The sequence below is a fragment of the Melozone crissalis genome, unplaced genomic scaffold, assembly GCF_028551555.1.
Source record: "Melozone crissalis strain CALT ecotype California unplaced genomic scaffold, PUWL_Pcris_2 ptg000033l_1, whole genome shotgun sequence".
Taxonomy (NCBI): domain Eukaryota; kingdom Metazoa; phylum Chordata; class Aves; order Passeriformes; family Passerellidae; genus Melozone; species Melozone crissalis.
Window position 1 is genome coordinate 10501585 of NW_026535811.1, and position 26135 is coordinate 10527719.

A 26135-nucleotide genomic window follows, 5' to 3' on the forward strand; every position below is an offset into this window, starting at 1 on the left:
AACACTTTTGTTACCAATATAGTCTTATCCTTTAAAAAAAATGGGTTTTTTTAATTCTACAACCCATTATCTTCTCTAGCAATAATTGGAATACTTCATGCTTTGGCCTCTCACATTTGTCAAGACGAGGTGCACGACAATGTAACAGAAATTCGCCTTTAAACTTGTTCTTTTCTGAAACAAAGTTTCCTAACACTACAGGAGCAATACCCATTCCATTGACTTCCAGAAGACAAAACGCAACTTTTGACCTTTTCCCACACAGCTGAGGCAGAGCCCACAGCGCGTTTGTTTTTTGTTATTGGCACGAAATGTACCAAAATGAGGAAGCATGGCCAAGGGAGGACAGGGGACATGGGGAAACAAGCACGACTGCAACAGCAACTTCTCACTCTCCAAAACGCTTGAAGGGGACACTTGACTTGACAGTGTGAAAATGACATGTGGGTCACAGAGGGTGAAAGTCAGCGTGGGGCAGAGTAAAACCTCTCAGATGGCTTTTTTTTCTCACCACCCTGCGAGCTTTCCGAGGGGGAACCATACCTGTCGCTCACACCGAAACAGCCCGAACTCCCTACGGAGCCGTCGCTAACACCCAGAAGCCGGAATGGGCATTACCATTGCGGCCGAGCGGTCCGGCTGGGCCACCCCAGGTCCTGCAGCCATGCCCTGAACGCTGCCGTGCCCTCAGCGCTGCCGCTGCCGCTGTGGCCGGGCCGGGCTGGGGCGCGGCGGCCGCGTTCAAATCCGCCGCGCGGCCCAATGGGCGCGGGGCCGCTGCCCCGGAAGCAGCCACGCCGCTGCCGCTGCCGCCGGCCAGGGCGGGCGCTGCCGGGGAACCGTGCGGGAACGGGAGCCGGGGACGCCGAGGTGCGTGTGGAGCGGGGTTGGGGCACCCCCGGCCCGGGGGAACTCGGGCAGCCTGGCTGGGCCCCGGAGGGAAAAGGAGGGAGTGGGAGGGCAAAGGATGCGCAGGGATGGGGGGAGGTAACGCGCATCCACGCGGTCTGTTTGCCCTAATCGTGCTTCCTAAAGAAATGAAGGTAATGATACTCTTGGTGTTTTCAAGATGGTCTGTTGGCCGATAATTCGGGCTGAGAAAGCTTGGAGAAGAGTTTGAGTGGAGCACCTTTCACCATCTCAAGTGGCACTGCAGGAAAGCTGGAGAGAGACTTTGTCAGGAACTGTAGGGATAAGACGGGGAGCAATGGGTACAAACTGAAAGAGGGGAAACTTTATTTACATGAGAGGAAGAAATTCTTTCCGGTGAGAAGGGTTAGCCACTGGAACAGGTTGCCTGGGGAGGATGTGAATGTCCCAATCCTGGCAATGTTCAGGGCCAGGTTGGATGAGGCATTGACAGCCTTGTCTGATGGAAGATATCCCTGCCCATGGCAGCAGGGTTTGGGACTACATGATCTTAAAGTCCATTCCAACCCCTTGACATTGTAAGATTCTATAATGGCTTGTGTTCATGGGAAGCCTTGGAGGAAGAAAACTTTTGATAGAATTAAAACTTGCATTTGGCTTTAGGAGCAAAGCTATGCAGATTATACGGCTGAAGTATTTACAGTAATATAGTGGACTGTTGTATGAATTAATACACAAAAACACAACTATGGAGAGCCTCTCTGTGTTTGAGGGATGCCTCTGTCAGACCTGGCTGGCTCCCAAGCAAGACATCCATTCTTGGATGCTGAGATCTTCCAATCGTTTACACACCAAAATCTGTCAAAGGTCTGAGATTTCAAGCTGGTTTTCCACGTAGTGTGTAGTTAAAGATCTGATTTACCAAAAAGACATAAACTAACATCAAATCTGTACTGAGACCAAAAGGAATTGATTCTGAAATCAATTGTGTATCTTGGCCTCTTGTGTTCTAGCACAGAATCCTGGTTTTCATGAAAACTGTTTGAATGCACAACAGTATTTTCATTTAGTTTTACAACCTTGGTTAACTTAGTTTTTACTTAGACACAGTCTGTAAAGAGGTAGAGAAGTGAAGAGAATTTGAAGGTAGCAACATATTGTTTCTTCTCATTTGGTTGAAAATGTTAAAATGCTGTGTGTGACTCTTTTGGAGTGTGTGCATTGCTTGGTTTTTTTGTATTGGTCTTGATTTGCCAAGAGTAGCACAAGATCTGCAGTTATTGCAAGAATGTATGTTAGTGTAGTAAATATTTTGATTGACGAAACAAACAGGCTACATCTAATAAGCTTAAGTGCAGCTTTTGTGTTCTTGAACATGTTATAGGAAATGTTTATTTGCTCTGCCACAAATACTTTACATTTTTTATTCATGCAATTTTTTTTAAATTTTTGTGTAGGAATGTGGATTTTCATCCTGAAGAAGACATCACTTCCGTGATACCTTGACTTAGTTGACTGAAAATGAAGCAAGATTCTACAAGAAACACTTCTTACACTGTGGATTGTGAGGATTATGTGCACGTGGTAAAATTCAATCCATTTGACAGTGGAGATTCATGTTCCCTCATTGCTTATGGTGGCAACAATTACGTGGTTGTTGGGACTTGCAGATTTCAGGTTCGTTGTTTTTGTCAGATGAAACTAACATGCCCCTGAAACTGACTTTGCCAGCATCTCTACTGCAGGAAGACTCTGGTCACTTTCCTGTTTCCTCCTCTCCCTGTGGTAAACAAGGGAGAATTTTACTTGTTTATTACACTAACAAGTCTAGGATACTTGTATTTCAGGAAAATATAAATATATATAAGTACATAACGTAGAAATATATATATATATGTATATATATATATATATATTTATGTAAAATACATGTTGGTATATCTGTGCTAATTTTGTATGTATTTCTTTATAAGAACGAACTGTAGAAATACTTACAAATTTTTTTTCTCACAATTGTTTTTACTGGATCTCCCTCACAGACTGTTGGAAACGGTAAAATTTCTAACCTTCAAGTTATTTACAGTTCTATTGTGAAAAATTTTAAAATGGAAAATACTGAGTATCATATATTTTTATACTGAATAAAATGGGGCTTTTTGCCTAGATGCTTGACAATCATTTGAAGACAATTGCTTGGAATTTCTAAGCTTTTTTCCTTCATCTTGCTTCTTTATTATACAATATTATTTTTGTAATTTGTCTACTGTGATTAATAGTGTAGCTGATATTTTTGTTATTATTATTGTTGTTATTCCCCATGGTCTTACTGTTGGAAATTTTCTGAAGAGCACCTAGTGCTAACCGCAAAAACATACTGACATTTGTGTTGTTCACTACGTTGTTTCTGGTGTAGGCCTTGAAAAGGAAGTAATTAACATTTTGACAAGCACTGACACAAGGTGTTTTTCTATAATTTTCATATCCTCCCTTCCCTTCCACATGTGGAGTCAATGAGTATTTCAGAGTAGGAGAGGAAGATGTTATTCTTTCTTCCTGTTGAGAAGCATTGAAAAACTGTGGGTAATTTCATGCATCCTCAGCTGGGTTCTGCTTGGCCTCTACATTATGTAGAGAGGTTCTTTATCTTAAAGCAGAATTGTGACATAGAGAAAATTGTGTAGGAATATCCTTTGAGGTGCTCCATTGGATGTTCTGAAAACTTTTAAAAGCTTTTTAGAGGTCAGCTTATTGACAGAGTCCATAATTTATTGACAGAGTCCATAAATCTTGTTTTATTTTTACTGTTACCTGGTGTTCTGACCAGTGGTAAGAATAAGCAAGCTTGTATTTAGGATTAGATGACAAAGGGCACCTTTTTATCTCCTGCTGTTTGAAAAGAGATTCTCTGGAAGTGACAGCATTTTTCCATGGTGTTAACTCAGAGAGAAGACAGATGAAATTACATGTTTGCTTTTGTTCCCATTGCTTCTTCTCACTGCAGTGTGTGCTAAATTAAATTGCCATGCTGTTCTAAGTGGCCTTAGTTGTACAGACAATGAGCTCAGCATCTTCATAGCTCAGTTCTGATTTTTCTGCTCTTCATTGGCCTCTGGCTTGAGACTGCAATCTGTCATAATTTACTCATACTTTAATGTATTTCTAAGTACTTAAATATTTCAAGTTAATGCTTTCTGTATGTTCCAGGTTTTCACTTTGCAGGTGCTATGATCTGAAAAGATCCCAATATGTGTAATTTTGAAAGCCCTTTCATTTTGTGGTTATCTGATTTGTTAGAAGTCACCAAGACCTTGTTCTGAATTAGCTAACTGCAATATTTCTGTAGGAGGAGGATGCAGAAGTGGAAGGCATGCAATATAAGACACTAAGAACATTTCACCATGGAATCAGAGTTGATGCCATAGCATGGAGTCCTGAAACTAGACTTGATGCTATACCTCCCCAGATAAGGTACTTGACAATAAACAACTACAGTGAATCCTTGTCTCTTACCCGTTTTCCCTAAACCCTTAATATTGGACTCTTCTAAGCTTATGAGTGAAATCTAATTCCTTAGAAATCACTGATGAATCTCTGAATTCTTCAGTATTTATTCTTATATCCTTTTTTTGTTCATTTGCTTGGTTTTTGTCCTCCTTGTTGCCACTTGACCCTCTCCCTACTGAACAAGCTGTAAATAATATCTTTTTAATTATTTTTATGGACCTCAGACATAGTTTCTTTGTACATCTCAGAGAAACCATTTCTTTTAAGAGCTTTAGTGAATGTGACATCATTTGAATGGCCCCCTTTATAAAGCTATTTGCACTGATTTGCTTCACATGTGCTGTGTTTCAGTGTAGGTAGATACTATTTGTGAAAGCCTTTGAGGTGTAAATCTAGAAAATCTAGAAAGATAGTTAGCTATTAAGTGTGAACTTCTGAGTTAAAATGTACTCAGTAGTTTGTTTGAGTCTTCAAAATTACCATAGTTGCTTACTGCTCAATTTTTATGCAGTCTTTTAGATTAAAATATGTTAAATAGAAATTGGTTTCTGAATTTTATATTTCGGTATTTTAAAATACTGATAATGAGGGTTGGTTTTTGTGCCTTACCACTTAACTTATTCAAAGGAAAGTTTCAGCAGCATTTATGAGAGATATTTCAGGTAATTGGTAATTGATCCAGATTTGGCTTTGTAAAAATATCTGAATAAGTATTCTTGGCACTTGATGCACACTGTTTTACAGATAAGCTCCAATTATAACTCTGCTTGTGGCCAAAGCAAAAAAGTTAAGATCGATGCTTTTGGGGTTTTTTCAAAATATGGTTTTTTGTTTGCATTTTTTGGTTTTTACATTTGCCTTTTAATCAGCTTTGAAGGAAAGCTGATTAAAAGGCAACTGTTGCAATGTTGATTGACTGATGAGCCTTTTTTTTTTGTCTGTTGAGTGTAGGTTTTGTACTGCAGCTTCTGATAGGAAGTTAAGGCTGTTTACTTCAGACCTGCAGGACAAGAATGAATTTAAGGTAAGGGCAGGTAGTGTGATTTTTAAAAGATTATTTCATTTTTAGTAAAGTCTAATCTTTAACTATCCTTCTACTCCACTTGTGAGAGATCTTAGGTCCATCATCTCTAGGGTAATAATTGTATTTTAAGTACCTTTCTGTCTTCAAAGTGGGAATTTCTGTAATTATCACCTACATGATCTTCTGATTTCTTCAAAATTCTTCCTTTGAAACAATGTCCCAATCCAGGTACTACTGTTAATTAGATGTTTGTGCTATCCAGTGTAAAGATTTTTGGTGAGGTCTTAGCTAACAGTAAGCAAAGCTAATTAATAAAAAAAAAATTGGGAGAGATTTTTTTGGGAGAGATTCCTTGGCTTTTACTGCTTTAGAATATGATAGTGCCTCTTTTGATGAGAGTGGCTTATTGGGTATAAAGGAGAAAAAACCAGATTTTTATTTTTGGTGTGTTAATTTATATTAGTAAGACAATAAGATTTGTCATACAGAAATTAAGTGAATTGTGGATGTAAGTTATGTGGCCATACTGAGAATGAATAAATGAATAAGAAATAAAGATGGATACTACTAAATGTCTTGAAAGAAAATGCTTTTTGTGTTGCTTCATGCATGCACATACTTTTAATTTCCTTCTTTTAGTGTTGGTCATACATGATTTTGCCACTGAGCGCTGTGATAACTGACATAGTTAGTCAGCTTGGTGGGATTTCTGACAAAATAGTTCTAAAAGTTCTTTATGATGTTTGCTTTTGAGTTGATGTCTGTCATTCCATATTAAAGTTATATATTTGTGTAATATATACAGTTTTGTGAATTTCAGACAAGAAGCTTTAATGTTAATGCTGTGAATTAAATCTTTTAACTTAACAGAATGTAAAGTTTCTTTAATAGTAGTTAATGGATCGATAATAAGTTGAAATAATGAAACAATGGGATAAATTTGGTACTACAAACTCTAGTGAGCTAAATTCAACATCTAAGTTCTAATTTTTTAATTTATTTTTGGTTAATAAGGCCACAAGAAATAGTGTGGTCAGCAGGAGGAAGGAAGTGTTTATCCCTCTGTACCTGGCACCTTGAATCCTCTCTTCAGTTTTGTGCCACTCAGGACAGGGAAGACATTGAGGTGCTGGAGCATGTCCAGAGAAGGCAGTGGAGCTCGTGAGGGGCCTGGAGCAAAAGTTCTTTGAGGGAAAGTCCAGTTGGGGTTGTTCAAGCTGGAGAAAAGAAGGCTTGGGAGGGACCTTACAGCCTCTACAACCACCTGAAAGGAGGCTGTAGCCAGGTGGGGGTCAGCCAACAAATGTCCCAGCCAACAAGTGATAGGACAAGAGGAAATGGCCTCAAGTTGTGCCAGAGGAGGTTCAGATTGGGTATTAGAAAAAAATTCTTCTGTAAAAGGGTGGTCTAGCATTGGAACAGGCTGCCCAGGGAAGCAGTGTGATCTCTGTGTTCACCTTATAGATTTGGTGCTTAGGGATGGAGCTGGCACTGTTAAATTCGTGTTTGGACTCAGTGATCTCAGAAAGATCTCAGAAGTCTCTTCCAACCTTAATGATTGTATGATTGTTTGGTGCATATGCAATACAAATGAGAAGTGTTGGCTTGAATTTAACAGTAAAGCTATTAGCTTTGTTTATGCCAGCTCCACCACTGAAATTAGCTGTCCAAGAACTTTAGTAAGGATGTACTCTGGCTGAGGAAAAAGTAAAAATACATACTGTATTTTATATGGGTCTAATGTTAAAAATAATCAGAAAACAGCTAAGAATACATATTATTACCTGTTAGTGAGGAACTCATTAACAAAAAGAAAGAATGTGGACTAGTGTGTTTATGTCAGTAAAAGTTGTCTTTGAGACTCTCTTCTGGGGTTTTTTGATATAAAGTGTGGAAAACCATTTCTGGTAATCAATTAATTTCTTATATCTGGACAATTATTGTACTCTAGATTTCTTGTCAGGAAAAGTAACACCTAACTCTGATTTAAAGCACATGCAAAATCCCAGATGTTCACAAATTCTGGGTGAGCTATGCTGATCTGGCTTTCAATAAAGTTTGATACAGTGGCCTCTTATTAACAGTTAACTGATACCTCAGAAAACCTATTTCATAAACCTGAGGTTGAACTCATGACGAACATGTGGAAAATTTTGATCTATTATATGGTGCACACTTGTGACACATGGGATCTTCAGGAGAGGTCCAGACCATGGAAACACAGCTGAAGGAAGTATGTGACTACGTTCAGGATGTAATCTCTGAACATTTTGTCTTTTATAGTAAACAATTAGTACGTGTTGCTTCTGGAGGGATAGACAGAGTAACCTTACTCTGTTTTCCCCATGGAAAAACTGTCTTGATGTAATTATCAACAAGGAACTTGAAGCACACTTGAGTTTTCCATTACTCTGTCGACACAACTAATCCAAAATTTATGGGCTGGATCAAGCCCAGAACAAAAAAACAAAAGGTAAAATATGCCTGATGGATCTTCGTGAAACCTTTTTCTTCTTTTGAGGTTTTCATTTGGAAGTGAATTATGGCTTCCTTGTCCTGTTTCAAATTTTGCTTAATAAAAAGCATATTTCATCAGAACTGTAGAAGTAAAATGAGGCAGGATATTTGAATTCAGAATGCTGAAAATTGTCAAAAGACTTGGCATTCTGTCTAAATAGTTTAGCATCATCTTAGGGCCTATTAGTTCTAGTATAATCCATTAGGCTTTAATAAAATAATGGAAAAAATATTGGAAAAAAATAAGTTGGCTGCTGAAAATGTTTCTGTATTGAATTGATGAGGCATTCTTAAAACTTTTAGAGAGGGGGATTTAGTTATTGTGCGTGCTTGAGATTTTCTCTTTTTTTATCTGTTCTGCATTTGTTCCTCAGAATAGCTACACTTAAAGGTGGTGTGTTTTTCTTTGAGAAAACTGTGGAGCTTGTTTTCATTCAACCTTGTTTTCCTCTGCAATCTCTCAGTCTCATGCTGTTATCAGGAGGATATTTTTGTCTCATTTTTATGATACCTTGCTGGGCAAAACAAAAGCAGCTGTGCCTTGAGACTTAATCAGTGAGACTGAATAGAAGAGGGTGGAACAGATACATCTACACGTGGAAATTTGCCTGGCTTAAAATTTTGTGAGATTTCTTTCAAAAACACCACAGGTGTATTTAATGAGAGATTCAGAGATCAGAGTTACTTACCAGTAGAGTTCTTTCATGTAGGTAGATCATGCATTCATTGCCTGGTCATTCTCCTCTTCCATTCTGAGATTTACTATCTTCTACCTTCTAAATTCAGTGGTTGAAGAAATGATAAAAAGCTCTGGTGTGAATCTCAGATCTCTGTCAAACAAAAGCATCAAACTGACCTACAAGGAGTAGTGGGAGGGATCTTTTCACCTGCAGTATGAATCTACACACGAATTAGATACTTTAAAGAAATCCAGTTACTGATAAAAACTGTTTTTACCTTGTACTAAAATTATAGTTTTATCTTAACACATATCTTTCCATTAGCGGGTCTGTTAAATACATTGGTGGAACAGTCAGCTCTAAGGTAAAAGTGTTTCTCTTTTCTGCTTGGCAGACATTTGATGGCCACACAGATTACATTAATGATCTGGTCTTTGCTCCCAATGAAGGTCAAGAAATTGCAAGTGTAAGTGATGATCACACCTGCAGGTATGCATTTTGTTCAAAACACTATTGAAAAACTAGTATTGGACTTATTCTATCTGTGAATTTTTTATATGCCCACTTAAATAAATAAGTACTTATATTTTATTTTTTGTGTACCTTCATGGCCCTCTAACAAGACTAGTCCATTAACAAGATAAGAAATGGACTATTCTTGTTAACTTAAATTGTAGGCTGGCTTTTTGTTGTGATTTGTGGGTTGTCTTTTTTCAAAGCAATATTTTAAATGAGCTAGATTCAAAATGAAGAAAACCTTTGTCTTGGATTTGCATACACTATTTTCCCCCTTCTGGGATAGGAATAAAATGAGAATAGGAGAGATCAGACACATACAGCTCAGTGCTGAATTGTACAGACCTTCTCTATGTCTTCTGTCGTCAGGTGGGTCAAGTTTAAAGTCAGTGAAAGTAGAATGTGAACTTGTCCATCTACCCAGATGTATTAGCCTTACCAGGGGGTGGGATGACATTGCCTGAAGACAGCACCATCCTAATGCAGTGGTACTGGCAGCTCAAAATACCATGATTACAGCTGCTTCAAACCCAGGAATTTGGATACTTATAACTGGAAGTAGGAGGGTAGCATGGCTGAATGCTTTGAAGCCTGCTGGGTAAAGGTTTTTGATGCAGGAGTTTGTCCTTGTCAGAAGGTCACCCATGTTCTAGTAATGTGCAAGAATCTGTCAAGCTGCTCCTCTTACCCCTCCAGTGCAGCTGGAGAGGTCAGGAGGGCTGTGCAGGCTTTCAGGTCATTGCAGTAGGGCAGCAAGAGAGTTGGGAAAGCATCATCATCTTTGACTTTCTTTACTCTGATGAGTAGGCAGTTTTTCCATGGATGGCTAGTCAGTATTTCCAACAAAATCATTAGGAATGAATAGTAGAAATGTATGACTTAGCTGTATCTTCTTCTCATTGATTTCGTATCCTTTATTTCTTTGTTAAATCTAAACTCATATTTGGCTTATTCAGTAAAAAACTGTTTGACTCTGTGGCCTTTTCCTGTTTCTTTTAGGAAATGCTCAGCTTTCCTGGGATGAAAGAAAAGTGTTTTAAAACCAGTTGTCTAATTGATACTAATTTAAAGGGAATTAAAATGTATGTAATTAATATATACTAACAAGATCGCAGCTTAGTACCTGTGAAAGACATTTTATGCCATAAACCATAAAGTCTTTGGTTAAAAGCCATGGGAAATAAGTAGGATTTTTTTGGCTACTTGAGTTCTTATTTTTTCCATTCATGCATGTGGGGCATGAAGATTTTTTCTATTGAATTTAAAAGTTACACTTTCAAAACTAATGGAAAATGCATTCCTTGGGACTTACCAAAATTATTCTTTACTTACTCTGTAATTTGCTTCAGTGTTAATGTAAGAAGAGGAATAATTCTTCTGTCTGAACTGAATTTCTCTCCTGAAATTGTTCTTAGGAAACAAAATCTGCTAATACCTGTGGAATAAAGTTCTAGAACAATTAGTGCAAGTCTTGAGTTCCACTTTTAAGTCTGAATAAATTTTTAAAACAACTTCTCAGTATGTACTGACTATATACAAGCATGGTTAGGTCTTCCATGGTTTTCACTCAAGAGAAATTTTAGGTTTAAGTTCATCGGAACCCTCTAGGGAAGTAAGATTTTCAGTTTTCACCCACTAAATAGTCTTGCCACAAGCTGGTGCAACTGTGACATCTCTGAGTGGAGTTCAGTCATTTTGGCTGGAGGACAGACAGTGTAAGTTGGATACTGGTTATATCCAAAGTTCTTACCTTTAAGTTGCTGCTGTGTCACTCAGGAATTCTCGTTTCTTGCACATGGTCTTTAATGGCCTTGGTCTCACAACTCAAAACTTTTTTGCAGCTCTGAAGTAGAACTGCACTAAAAATAATTGCAGTGGTCATCTGTGTTATGGTAGCTTTAAGGAATATTCCATCTAACTTCTTGAAATGATAAGGCAGTATACTATAATTACCATATTCATGTTACTATTCTCCAGTCACTAAAAGTTAGTACATTACAGTTTAAGCTAGAAGTTGTTTTTCAGTTTTATTGCAGTAGAAAATTCTGAGACCTTTTTTCTACTTGCCACATTGGCAGGCTTGTTTGCCTGTGCCATCTTTCTGCTTGGTAAAAACATCATCTTGTTTGAGGTGGATTTATCCTTTGCTCTAAGCCATAAATACCCCTTCTAACTAACATACCCTTTGCCTTCTTTGTTATCCAGTAAGACTGGTTCAGCAATTCTTCTATATCAAAACTTGCTTTCATTTCTATTCCTCCTTGAGATTCTATATTCAAAAATCTTTCTGCCAAGCATACATATCTGTTAAATTTCCTTGTCAAACTTTCATCCTTCCCAGCAGTCTAGTAGCCTGCACAGATTCAGATGTGCAAATGATTTCGTTCTGATACTTAATGAAACCAAAAAATTCTGGGGAATGTTTGGAAAACGCCACGAGTTCAACTGACACACTCCACTCACTATTGGTGGTTAAAGACCTGGTGTTTCTGGAATTACTTAATGCAAAATGCCATCTTATCAAAACCCACTAATCTCATATCCATGCTAAAAATGAACCTCTTGACTCTCAAAAGGTTAATTCAGTCTGATTGGTAATCACCTCATACTCCCTCCTCAGGTGGAACTGAAAGGTCTGACAGGTCAGACCCTTAAAAATACTAGCATGGCAATTTCTTCTGGTCATCGAGTGCTGGAATGGCTTGTATTTTGAAAAGCTGAAAAAGACTCATCCATCCCTTTCTCTCCCTCACTCTCGCTTATTCTTAAACTACATCCTTTTCCTCTCTTTTTGAGTGCAAAAGAGTGTATAGTTGAATTATCTTCCACGTTATCTGTGACTGTACTTGCTTTTTGATTCCTTTCTGAGTTCTGTTCATTTCCTTAGGCCATGGCTCACATCGCTTCATAGAGAACTTTGTTAATTCATCAGTCACTCTGAAGTTCAGCCTTCTCTGTTGCATGTAGAATAAATGCCAGACCATGAGAGGATTAGTTTTGTTCTCTAACCAGGGATTAGGGGGCAAGGTTTGATGTCACTGAAAGCTAAATTAACTATAGTTTTAGAATGCTTTGTAGTGTTTCATCTGGTTTTAAAGGGGTTTATGTGTAGCATATTTTTTACATGGTACTCTCATGCCCTAGGTATTTTTTGTAGATTTTTCTCTAGACAATATGAAGGAAAGTTAATGGTAACTCCTGGGTTTTTCTTTTTGTTTGTTTGTTTGGGTTGTTTTGGGGTTTTTTTGGTTTTTTTTTTTTTTCTTTTCTTTAATTTATTGCCAGCACACATTGCACTTGAATCTTACCTTGATTATTCAATAAATATTTCAGTTTTTGGCTATGTTGAAAAGTGGTCATTATCACTTATTTCTGCCTCCAAAACTATGTTCTATTTGCATTTTCCCATTCCTAGTGCAGTCAAATATGGATTTCTGTCAAAATTTTTATGAAAGTTGTCATACCAAAATACTTCTTCTTTCTGAGGTATGCTGGTTACATTTTATCAAGCTAGTTCTGCATTACAATTTATGAAAATAAACAAGTCTTGAATTGTTTTCAGAGTCCAGTCTTTGAATTTGCACACTTGTATGCATCTCTGTATGTAGTCTTACACAATTCTGTTACATTGTACAGCCACAATGCATTAACCAGCTGGTTTTGGACAGTGCAAGAATTAACTGGTCTCCTGTCAGCTTAAAAAAAAAAAAACCAAAAGCTTTCTGGGTCAAATGTTTTGAACATTATTTCAGTGTAATCTTAATAAACTTTTCATTAGGAAGTCTTCAAAATATGAGGATGATGGAGTAATTTCCTTTGTGACACATTATGGCTTATGTTAAGAGTAACACAGCCCTAGAATGTAGTCTAGTCTATAAATTGTTTTTAAATAGAAATCATTACCTTAGATTTGTTTAGAAGTTTTTTTTATATTTTAGAAAGCCAGCAGCAGAATTGGTAGTTGAGTTTCTCAGTAGCAGTCCTACCACAGAAGCATTTAGTGTTATATCCACATGGGGAACAATTAGCTGGTAGCTCTCAACGGGCATTTTTTGCTCTGGTTGAAAGGACAGAACTGAAGTGTCACTTTTTTTTTTTTTTTTCAAAAATGCTGCATGGTCTCTGGTTTTGCATCAGATAACTTTAAAGGTATTTCAGTAGTAGTAGTAGAAATGTGTGTTTCTTGGACTTAGCTCTATGTGTGCATGGCCTGAAATGTGTACTAGTGAAGAGGAGATACTGCACTGCTTCTCCTGCCTCTACCAACTGCAGTGTATGATTGCAGCCCACAGTCAGCAGTGAGAAATATACCAATCTACTGATTGCATATCCAAGTAGATATTACAAGAAGCTAGAGACAACATGTTTTCTAATGCCAAGATCTGAAATACTCTAATCACTAATTCTTTAGAAACAGTGACATTTCCTTTGATCCCAGAAGAAAATGGTGAACATGGGTCAGCTTTCTGAAGGAATGTTTGTACATTTCTTCCGTGAAAAGACTTCATAAAAACTTAAATATTACACCTTTCTCTTGTTCTGACCAGACAGAGGAATCTCTACAATTCTGCTTCAGCCTTTCATGTCCTGCCTGGTACCCTCCAGATCTGTGATAGCCAAATCCATATGGAGTTAGCAGAAGATCTTAGAGAAATCCAGTGTTGGTTGTTTGTATTCTCTGCAGTATTTCCCAATCTCTGCACTTTCATGTTCCTTTTCTGAGATCTTCTCCTCACTCCTTGTGCTCAGTGAGGAATAACTTCATCTCTGTGTGATCTCAGGAACAGGAAACTTGCCCTTCTCCATAGTCCTCTTGGCTTTTCAAGAGTGATAGGATTTTACTCGCACATGAAATATGTCTGATGGAGATATAAAGAAATGTATTAGATATTAAAAAAAAAACCAACAAAACTCCTGTTGATTACAGGAGTAATCTTTGAGTAATGGACCAAGTATAGTTATCATGCTTTGTTGGAATCAGATGTCAAAGTTTCTTCTAGCCCCCACCACTCACTAAAATTGTTAGAAATCTTTTGTTGGAAGAATTCCCATTTTTACTTCCATCTTCTGGGGTTTTGAGAAATTCCTGAAGATTGTAATCTGGGTTAGTTCATTCATTATTGCAACAATTAGCAGTTGGTTCTGCTAGTTAGAATTATTCATAATTCAGAAAATTAGAAGATAAAATAAGGATCATTTCCATTGCCACAAGTTTTCAGAGTTCTAATGAGGTACTTTGCCAGCTGTAACAGAAGTCCACTGTATGATGACATTGCTGCACATATGCATCCATTTTCATGCATACAAGATATAATATAGTTGGGTAAATGGAATTTGAGTATCTTAAAGGCATTAGATAAGTGCAGTTTTCATTGGTTTGTTAGTTACAGGATTTGAGTGACAAGAGAAAGGTATTAGTATCTCAAGAATTTTCTTTAACAGCATTTGCAACTGTCTGTACTTGAGTTGGTTTAAGTTTTCTGAGTACTGCAGTAAATAATTTCTCAGTCCTTAGTTACTCAAAAAATAATTATTTTACTGAGAAGATTAGATGTTATTTTTGAGACTATACATTAATCAAACTTATTTCAACTGTGTTTATTCAAACTTTTTTCCACTAAATTTTTGTGGATTTTTGTTTAAATACCAGAAAAAAATGCCTTAAGCTCAGTGACAAGCCTATGCCACGATAGCTGGTTGGAAGAGAAGTAGTAAGAGAGTGACACATTGCAGGGTTAAAAAAGATGTTTGGAGAAAAACAGACAGTTATGTTAGTTTGGTATAAAATTATGGTAGTGTTAGTAAAGTTTCAAGAGCTTTGAATGGGAGACAAAATCCTCAGTCTTTTTGGATTGATTTATGTGATAGGAATGTGGACAAAATGGGGAGACAGCATCTGTAGCTGATTTGGTTATGATTACCGAGTAATTTAGGAGTTGAAAATCAGTTTGGCTAAATTGTTGGGGTTTGCATGTTTTTTACTTGATTTTTTTCACAAAGAAATAGTGACAGGAGTTAATTGAACACATATGTAATTGTATAGACATGATGCATTCAGACAAGGATCTATCTTGATATGTATCGCCTGGTTTGTGTTTTGAGTGTTTTGGGTTTTTCTTCCCCAAAACTAAATAATTTTATCTTTGGTATCAATAAAGAAAATATAAAAGAGGCTTTTAGCCCTTCTCCTCTCCATACTGTTTGTTACTAACAGTCCTGCCATTCTTACAAAGTAAAAACTACAAATTGGGTAACTTTATAAATAACAAAGTTATGAAGGTAAAAAGCATAAATTTCTGTCTCAACACCTAATAACATCACTCACTTCAGGGAAGGAAACATAATGGCATATTCCTTCTGCCAAAATGATTCACCATCTTCTCTTGTATCATAATTTTCTCCCTGCACAGTAAATACACATGGGGAGTGTTGATTTGACTTGGACAAATCTACAAGGCAAAATTTTTGGCAGTAGAAAAAAGTATTGTATGTTTCTAAATTACCTAATCAAGTAGATATTTCATTTTTTAAACACTTGTCAGGTTTTTGTTTTGACGTTTTTTAGTAAGCTCACTGATTCTTCAAGATTAGAGACCCTGTGTTTTCTACAGGGAGAACAAATATTTGATCTTTTGTGGTTTGGCATAAGAAAACAACATTGTTCATTAAATATATTTACTTTATTCCCATATATTTTGTCTAGACTTATGATGTATTGGTTAAGAGTTTTTTTAAATCTCTTAAATATAAGCCTCTAAGCACCCTGGTGAGATATAAACTGAAAAAGTCTGGAGGAAGTCAGCAAAAATCCTCTAGAATAAACAATAATAGTACGTAGCCACTCATCTAGCTCAAAAGACTGGGCAGAACACTACTTTAAAAATTGGCTGTTTCTCAAGTTTTGCATGTCAGAGAGGAAGGATATATGTGTATGTTTCAGTGTCCAAATGTATATAAATAACATGTAGCCTTGTGGTTCAGACTGATGTTCACAACTGTGATGTCTTTGTCCTACAACTGAGTTATGGATTTTGTAGGAAAAGAGGGAAGTGAGCAGTGGCTATGAGGTAAAATAGTCTCAGTTTTGGTTTTGTTGCATTTTAGAAACAAAGTAGCTCCATGGCTCATTACCACTCTTATTGAACGCATCCAAAGAAAACTCACCCATCACCTAACCTAGTTTTGGTGTTTCCGCACTACACTTTCCTGTCCATCCATATTGGCCAAATACAGTTGATTCTTTAATTTTTTTATAGTTGCCAGATATGTACTGTAAGTGTTTCTAAAAGAAAAGGTAGAGGTGGCACATGCAATTTACCTGTTGAAAGCTCTCCAAGACCCTTTCTTGGTTAGTGTTACCTCTGCCACAGATCCTTCTGTTTGCCTTAGCTTCATTTCTGGTTTCTTATATTTCCATTACTCAATCTTGTTTTACCAGGAAATACGGGAAACTCTTAGATTAGGCAGCCAAAATACTTTAATAAAGGGCCTTGCCCTTTACATGGCAACATGAATGATTTAAGTTGTTTGGTACCTCATTTTAGGTTCCTTGTATCAACTGGACCAACACTGACATTCCTGCTTTGTACTGCCCCACTGCTATTTATGGTATAGTACAAAGGCTGTAGTGTTGTCTTATGAAAAGATGGGAACATCTCACTGAGATTTCATGTCTAGATAACTTAAAATATCATATCATTTGAATTGTTAAATAGAGGCTCTGCCTCGCTCATCAATGTTAAAATACATTATCTGTAGCACTGGCCCTTTCAATGACTTCTTCAAATGATACAGCATGAACACTATTTCACTTGGTCACTTCCTCTGTGAACACATTGAGGCACTGAAAGTTAATGTATTTCCAGTCAAATGGCAATAGTTTAGTACTTTACTTTTTCCTTCTTTCTTTCTTTTCTCCCCAGGGTCTGGGATTTGGAAGGAAATGAGAAGGCCCATTTTGTTTTACGTTCTTCTGGAATGAGTGTTTGCTGGCATCCTGAGGAGGCTTTTAAGGTTGTGGTTTTCTCCCTCACCACCTTTAAAATAACAGGAGGGGGGACACACCTAAAGTGTGAATCTTTGATGCTGTAGTAACATTAAAGTTTTAGGACCTAGTTTACACTGTAAGTGGATATTGGTTGGATCTGCTAATGTGCAGGGACTGTGAATGAATTCTCATTGCCATTCTTGTCATTTTACCCTCAGTCCCTTACTCCTCCCATCAGAAATATTCCTTCTTGATTAGGTACATCAGTTGTTGATAACTATTCTGCTGATTGCTTATTAACTGACACTTACCAGAGAAGAGCTCAAGTTTTCTCAGTCATGGTAACACAGTTCACCAATAATACAGACTCTTTATAGAACATGCCAAGCTTTGAAAAGTATCTGTTTGAAGTTAACAAGAGACATTTTTGTTGTTGCTCTTGCTTGAAGTGTATGAAATATGTTCTGAAAAATCAAATCAATAGACTGTGATTTTATACTTATCTCATTATTGTACTGGGGAGGATTAATCAGCTGGGAAGTACCCAAATATCCAGTTTCATTAATGATCTAGTCCCTGCAGTCTTGGATTTATTATTCCTGTTGTGCCTATCAATAACTGCCTTAAGCAGCTACAAATGGTTGTTTGGGTTACCACAAAAGCACATACTTAAAACAGAGAAAAGCAGTCAAATAAGATATCAAAATATTTACACAGCAGCAGGGAATGAGGATCTCTAATCTCATCACACTTTCCACCAATATCAATATCTGTCCTTACCAAGAAAGGAAACTGTTAACTAGGAAAACTGTTGATTCAGGTGGCATCAGAATTTAATGGGTTAGCTGCTGTTTGCTACTGGGCAACTTTGTTAGCACAAGAAAATTAATAGATTTTCCCAAAAATACTGCAATAGTATGACAGTCTTAGTTATTAATAGAATGTCTTTCTTTGACCATTATCAGAGACAGGCACGGGGTTTTTTGGTTGCTTTTTGTTTTTTGTTTTTAAAAAGAAAAGCCCATTTCAAACGCTCATAAAACTTGCTGGATTTAGTTCTTGCTGAAAAGCTTATTGCAGGTCAAATTGCTTACTGCAACATGACCTTTAGTTTGCAGGAAAGCATGTTTTGGTGACAGTTCAGTTTTTCCAAACAAACTGGTATTACTGAGTATTTTTTTATGCTTCTTTGGCTTTCTGAAAACCATTTCTCCTCATTAAGAAAAATCTCATGTGGGCATTGGAACGGGTTGCCCAAAGTGTTCAAGACCAGGCTGGATGGAGCCCTGAGCAATCTGGCCTAGTAGTGTGTCCCTGCCCATGGCAGAGGATTGGAACTAGAGGATTTTTAAGTTCCCTTCCAACCCAATCCTTCTATGATTCTATAATTGAATCAGGAAGCTCTTTCTGCAGTACTTAACAACTACTTGAGTGTACTGCTGTAATGGGAAAAGTTTAGATAAAATACGTTGCAAACTGTTAGAGGATGAAGTAAGAGTTGTTATATAAAATCAGTAAGAGTGGTTACAGATTTAGGTTGGAAAAGACCTCTAAGATCCTCGAGTCCAACCTTTGATTGAACACCATCATATCAAATAAACCACAGCACTAAGTGCCATATACAGTAATTTCTTGAACACCTCCAGGGATGGTGATTCCACCACTTCTCCAGGCAGCTCTGTTCCAGTGTTTGACAACCCTTTATTTTTTACAGCACTGTGTGTCAGTTGGTTCTTTGTGCTCAGAACAGAAGCTGCTGAATGTAAAAATAATAACTTTGGTGGTTGTGAGCTGGTGTTTCTAACCACCAACATTATACACATAGATATCTATAGACATATAGAAATGAAATAATGTAATTATGTGTAACGGTGTAGCAATAGTATAAAGTTGTAGCAATAGTATAAAGTGGTTTTTATTTATTGGTTACAGAGTGTCCAAGAGAAAGTTTTCTGGTATGAAGTGAAGAACTGTATTTCATTTAGTATTATTAATATTTATTTGAATGTATTCTAAGTTTTTATAGAGTAGAAAAAAATTAATTTCTATTACATTGTAAGTTTACCACATTCTATTAATTTCTTTTAACAGCTGATGGTGGCAGAGAAGAATGGGACAATACGGTTCTATGACCTGATTACACAGCAGGCCATTCTCTCCCTAGAGTGTGAACAAACACCACTGATGTCAGCAGACTGGTGTTTAAAAAATACTTTTAAAATTGGAGCAGTTGCTGGAAGTGATTGGCTGATCTGGGATATCACTCGCTCCAGGTATTTTTATGCCCATGGCATAGATGTCTTTATTTTCCTCATGAGGAAATGCAGGTACTTGGCTAAAAAAGCATGGCAGTGACAGAATCACAAATGGATCAGGTTGGAAGGGACCACAGTGTGTCAGCTGGTCCGACCTCCCTCCTCAAGCAGGGTCATCCTAGAGCACAAGGCACAGGATTGTGAATATCTTCAGTGAGGGAGACTCCACACCCCCTCTGGGCATTGTTCCAGTGCTTGGTCACATGCAGAGTAAAGAATTTCTTCCTCATGTTCAGGAACTTCCTGTGCATCAGTTTGTGTCCACTGCGTTCATCCTATTGCTTGCAGCACGGAGCAGAGCCTGGCTCCATCCCCTTGACACCCCCCTCCAGATGGACCTTGATGAGGTCCCCTCTCAGTCATCTCTTCTCGAGGCTGAACAGGCCCAGCTCCTCCAGCCTTTCCTTGTAAGAGATGCTCCAGCCCCTCACTCATCTTTGTAGGCCCAATGCATAAGCTAAATAAATAAGCAATTATCAGGAATTATGATATTGATGCAAACCGCTCCCTTTATTTGTTTCATCTTTATCAATATTTTATGTTAAAAATGTAACATTGCCTTTTTGTCCATTTGAGATAGTATCTCGCTACTGTTTGCTTTTCACTTGTATGTGTTTGTTAAAATTTCATTCCAAGTCATAAGTAGATAACTATTGATCCATAATAAACTGGACAACTACTTCAGTTTTCCTACTCCAAATTGAGATTAAAGCTGCAGGAATGCTCTGGTTTTCCCTCAGCTGCTTCACAGACAGTAGACAATGTGTCCCCTTCACTGTACTTTTACTACTTATAGTATGAGCTGTAGTTGTTTGAAAAACAGTTTTTTACCTTGAATGTCTGTTTTAGTTATCCACAGGATAAGAGACCTGTCCATGTTGACCGAGCCAGATTATTCAGGTATAAATGTCTTGATTTATGGGGTTTATCTGTTTAAGTCTAGATCTATGCAAACAGTTGTGAGTTTAGTAACCTAGTTGTGTCTCACTTAAGTCATTTTTAGGGGGACTGGGTGTATAAATTTTGTGAAATTTGTGAATGACCCACATTTAGTATATATGTGTAGCATTCATGTGATACTTTTTTTTTTTTGTTTGTTTTACAACACTCTGCATGTGGAACTGTGGGTAGGGAATAATATACAAGCTAATTCACTAAATCTGTTTCTCTGCTGTTAGCAGAAGACATGACATCTTCATAGTTAGTCTCAAGGGAGAGAACTCCACTCTGTGTGCACTTCTGCTGCTATGACAGGGGTATTTGGAAAGAATATTCATTTTATTCATGGGTGGATTCATTTTATTCATAGGTGGTCTCGAGTGAATGAAAATCTGTTTGCAACCACTGGATATCCAGGAAAGACAACTACTCAATTGCTGGTTCATCATTTAGGACACCCCCAGGTAAATTTTTGACTGGAGTTGCATCTGTTCTCCTCAGATCAGACTCATTTTACTTAGAAGCTACAATTAAAAACTAGCCCAAACCATTCAGAACTGCTGCTTGGTGTACCCATTTTATTTTATTTTGGTTTGTGGCATTCATGCTAAGGAACAAAAAATTGGTGCATACTTAAAACTGCTATTTTAGAAGAATGAGACAATAAGAGATGTTTTAGCTTGGTTTGCCATATCAGGTCTAAGGGGAAGGAAAACACCTTTAACCTAATATTTAATTAATCTGGCAATATTTCTAGTTCTTAGGAGGCTAAAAACACCTAGTGGTGTATTTTTATATATAATTTTATAATTATATTTTAAATCATTAATGAAAATGCAAAGCATAGGAAATATTTTGATTTTGCTGGAGTCAGTATATATTTGCAATGCTTACAATAAAAATATTACCTCCAAACATACTAGTTATGAATACATTGAAATGACAGAAGTAATTTCATTTTAAAAAGTTTTTAAGTTTGATATCATGCCTTTATAATAATAGTGTTTATGCTAATGTAAAGAGTTGAAACTATTTGTTATTAAGGAATATTTTGCTATAAGCAGCTACTGGAGCTATGTAGCAGGGATTCACATTTTTCAGTAAAATTTCTGTTGTATTTTAACTATATTTGTTAAGGAGTATTTAATCTGCTAGTTTTTTGTCTATGCAACTTGATATTTGCAGTTTAAAAATCATTTATAAGGGAAGTTGTATTGATGTTTTTCTCTCTCTTTGTTTTTTACAGCCCATCCTTACTGGAACTGCAGCTGTAGGATCTGGTTTGACATGGCACAGAACTCTTCCATTATGTGCAGTTGGAGGAGACCATAAAATTTTCTTCTGGGTTACTGAAATGTAAAATAATCATTTGCCTTCAATATGAAGCTTGACAGCATAATGCCTTTTTTCTAGTAAAATGAAGAAATTTACTCTTTGTGACGGTTTTCACTTGAACAACAGAAGAAAGAAGAAAGCAAGATACAAATCACTTGTGTTTGATTTTTAGCTTGCAAGTACAAGAGCTTTTGAAAAATTGGTTATCATACGTCTTGGTTATTTCTATTAGAATAAAATGTACTTTTTAAACATGGTATTTGGTGTGAATTTTTTTTTCAGGAGTTTTATAAAGAGATTTTGTGTCCCAGCATGTCATTCTGATAATCTCATTTAGTTAATAGAGTTCAAATACCTGATATTGTGCAGAGTACCTACAGAAAGAGCACCTCTCAATATTAACTTTGCCAACCATGACTATCTTATAAGAAAAAAAAATGCAGTAGTGTACCATGATAAAATGATGTTCCTGGATGTTTTTGAATAAACTAGTTACCACTACCAGTGAAGAAGCTGATGGTAAAATCAGAATGATAATTTGAAGCAGTTTTATTCTCTAAAGACGACTTTAGGCCTGTCAATCAGGATAGTGAGGTTTTTTTTCTGCTTACAGCCTTCTACTTCCAGTCTTTACAGGAATATCAAAGGCATTCTGCTTTGTAGAAACATATTTTTCCTGTCATTCCCACACAAGACCCAGAACAGAATTAAAAGAAGAAGACAGAAAAAACTCCTGTCTTAAGTATCTTTTTTGCATACTTTTGCAAGTGAAGGGATGTCAGGATGTTTCACTAGTGTAGCAGCTCCTTACAGCATTGTAGCCCTCCTCATTAGCTGTAGTTAGATTTTAAAATATTCGTTTGGTTGTTCCTATTTATGTGGGACCAGTTCAGAAGTAGGACATCAATAAGTGAAATTACAGTCACCTTTTGAAACCTAGGACCATATTATATTTCTCATAATCCTTTATCCTTGAGAGCTTTTGCTTTCCAGCTGGTACCAAAAATTACCTAAAATGAATATGAAGTTCCTTATAAGCTGCAGTGGACTGGTGTGTGCCTAAACTGTAAAATAAGCAGGTATTGCAAGGTAACAGTGCTCTGTTTATCTTGTATTCATTGTCTGAGCAGAGATAGCAGCTTAAGGGGAGGTTTAATTCACTTGTAGCTAAGAATCTTTGTGCCTCTGGGTGGAAGGATTGACCTGAGGCACTGTTATCCTTTTGGTGTGTAATGGAATTGAAACAGACGTGAGGTTTTCTGTCCTCAGAGAAAACTTCACACAGCTCCTGTCTGTGCAGAATATATCCACTATACTCAAGACCCATACAGACAAGGGCAATATGCAAGGGTATGTGCAGGTGCACTCTTGAGTCAGACTTTTTGGGTTTAGAATTGCTTAAGACCCAGGAGAGCAAAGAACAGAAATTCTTTTGTTCTGTAGTCAATTCAGAAACCAGGATGTTTGCTTTTCATACTCTGTTTTTAAGGACTACTTAAAACTGTTTACACAGGAATGATCTTGCCAAGTTCAAGGCTCTTCATTTTATACTGGAAAGAAGTACTATGGATATTTAAATTAATAAATAAATAAGAAAGCAGCTAATGTCTTTTGCATGTTCTCCATGCTCTTTTGTACAGAACAAAATAATTAGTTAATCCTCTCATGTTGCCTCAGCACAGTACTTGGAAAACTGAAACTTGACAAACCATTTTCAGAGAACTGAAAAACATTTATCATTTAGTTTCCATTTTCTTTTTTTTTTTTTTTTAAGAAACCTACATAATACCTAACATTTGTATTTCTCAGTCTATTTAACTGTGAAGGGTTGATAATTTTCTGAATTGTTTGCAAGGATTGTACAAATTCTGGCACACTTAGATTATTGAGATTGGAGGGGACATTGCTTAAATTCACCATGGAGAAAAATTATTGATGCAATATTGGTTTCATAGAGAAAATTTTACTAGAATACCGTTTGCAAGCATGGATTTAGAAGACTCCATGGGAAATCAAGCAAATGGTAATCCACACTGATCTTTTCAGCTGTTCATTGGACCACCTTATTAAAAACAACTATTGCCCCTTGTGGAGGATCAGGTGACACCGTGTCTGGAAATTTTTTTGGATCAGCTTTTTGTTTCTGTTTAACTTGTCTCTCTCAGTTGTAGAGCTATTTGAGTTCTGGGCTGATTCTAACCTGAATGTGGTGTCCTGGGACCTGTAACAGAATATAAGCACACAAGATGCATATCAACATTGTAAGCTTCAGTAGCACTTGCTAGTTTTTCTCAGCTTGTGCAGTTTTATTTTGAAGTTAACCTGAGGCTCTGATTCTGTGCAATATATGGAGCAGATCAGTTTCAATGCTTTTTAAATAAATGCCTTTTCTGTGTACCCTAATCACAAGTCAGGTATTTTTTACCAGTGATGAAGATACAGCTCTGATCAGTTTTCTGTACACACAGCTTTTCCACTCCAAGCTAGCCTCAGCATCTGAAAAGCTGACATCTTCAAATACTAATGTTCAACCAAACTTCATTTTGGTAACTCTTAAACACTCTTTAATCTCTTTTCCTTCACTGGAAGGTGGAGCTACAGAACAGGGCTTTTAAATGACAATACATATATGTACACATGCATAGGGTAAAACTGCCAGCAGTCACATACTGTACAGTACTTATTCCTCAGTCTGACATTTATCATCCAGCATGGGTGCTGGTAAAAAATACATTTTCAAATTGTACACACTATAAATCTGGATATTATCACTCAATTCTTTTTTTATAAATCCTCTCCTTAGAAGTTCAGGCATTTATATTTACAGCTAAACAAGGTAGTTCAATTTAAACTTTTTTAAGAGGTTTTGGAAAATATGGATCATTTCCTCCCTTCTGTTTTTCACTTTTCATACCCTGCATTTCCTAACTCCAGCTGGGAGGAAAAACTGCTGTGTTGCACTTTTCTATGTAGTATTTTTGGGCAAATTAAAAGCAGGAAGTACCAGAAAGTTCATAAAATAGCATATTCTTGGGAGATTTCTTATCCAGACCAAGACATTCAGATAAGATCTGGCTATGCATTTACATTAATTTTCAGTGCCATTGCCTGGAAAAAATTTATTATAGACACTTAACGATAAACAAGATTAATTCTTCTCGAATATATTTAGTTGGAATTTTAAGGTAATTATAAACAAATAACTCAAATTAGTGCAAAATAACTCTTAGTTAAATAAACAGCTCTGTTGCCCGACACAAATTTGAACAACTCCTGTAAGCTATGGATTGAAAGCTAAACCCACTGAATTTTGTAGGTTAGTCTGCTGCTCATCCTTTGGGAGAGGTGAGAAATTGAGCCAACAACATCAGTGCTCCAAAGCTGAGTATGAATCAGAAGATGTTCAATAATTCAATTAGCATGGACAAAAATAACTTTGCTATACTATCTTGTAATAATGTAATAATGACATGCATATGACAGCAGGTTAGTAATAAATACATTGTGAAAGTAATAAAGCCAAAAAAGCTGTTTCAGTAAATAATTGACAAAATTATGGCAACTGGAGTAATAGAACTAAATGCTCTGTGTAAAGCTACCATTGATTCTGTATATGGATTTGTAGAATGTTTTGGCAAACTGTGATGATTTGGAAGTAAACTGAGAATGTTGGTAAATTTTAAACCAAAATTAGCATAGTACACTTGGGATTTTGTCTTCAAAGTATTGCAGTAATTAGTGTGTCTTTATTCATCTCATCACAAAAGAAGTTTCCACCTGATATCCTCAGACTATGATGGTTTCTTAACTGTCCTGAATTTAGGAGGGTTCATTAAAGGCAGCAGTATTTAGACATAACCGTGGAGAATTTCCACTAAATATGGAAATCCACTACAGTCTCTTTGGATTTACTGCTGTAAACAAGGCCTCCAGATCACCCCAAATTTGTCTATTTCGTAAGAACCCAGAGCCATTCAGCGCTCCTTATTTTGACTCCCCACATCCAAAGTGTGGCACTTCCCCACCCAAATTATGCGTGTGAGCACAGGAACAGTTCCTTCACTGGCTTTTCTCATTATTTCCTTGACATTTTACTGCAGGGGACGACACTTCCCAAACACCACCATGCAGCGCCCTTTCCTGAGGCCTATGGAGGGCTGGGTGTCAGTGTGGGGCAGTGAGGGGCATAGCCGGGTCCCTCAGCGGCTGGCAACACTTGCATCGCAAAATGCAAAAAAAATGCAAAAAAGCGGGTGCCCAAGAAGGCAGCCCAGGAGCTCGGGGTTCATCCCCGGGGTTTATCCCGGGGCACAGGGCTCCGTTCCGGGACTGCGTTTCCCAGGAGGAAGCGCGGGCAGCGGGCGCGCCCCGCCCCGCGGAGCTCGGCGTTTGTTTCCGGGCCGAGGCTGCGGAGCGCGGCCGAGCTGCGGAGCGGGGCCGCACCCGGC

At 37.3% G+C, this 26135-nt stretch overlaps 1 protein-coding gene across 1 annotated transcript; it reads left to right on the forward strand.

The window, feature by feature from the left end:
* The first annotated feature begins 819 nt into the window (after positions 1–819).
* On the forward strand, positions 820–21944 carry NUP37 (nucleoporin 37). Its single transcript, XM_054281988.1, has 10 exons — positions 820–870; positions 2328–2547; positions 4214–4338; positions 5326–5398; positions 8990–9084; positions 17034–17124; positions 19190–19371; positions 20263–20313; positions 20723–20816; positions 21599–21944. The coding sequence occupies exons 2-10, from the start codon at positions 2392–2394 to the stop codon at positions 21710–21712; spliced, it is 981 nt and encodes a 326-aa protein (XP_054137963.1). The 5' UTR covers positions 820–870; positions 2328–2391; the 3' UTR covers positions 21713–21944.
* Positions 21945–26135: the final 4191 nt, after the last annotated feature.

Bases quoted from the DNA above. Each gene is read 5' to 3' on its own strand.
- NUP37 (XM_054281988.1), top strand. From the start codon at position 2,392: ATGAAGCAAGATTCTACAAGAAACACTTCTTACACTGTGGATTGTGAG. The intron at 9,085-17,033 runs GTATGCATTTTG...TTTTCTCCCCAG, and splicing joins AGTGATGATCACACCTGCAG to GGTCTGGGATTTGGAAGGAA. The intron at 19,372-20,262 runs GTATTTTTATGC...TGTCTGTTTTAG, and splicing joins TGGGATATCACTCGCTCCAG to TTATCCACAGGATAAGAGAC.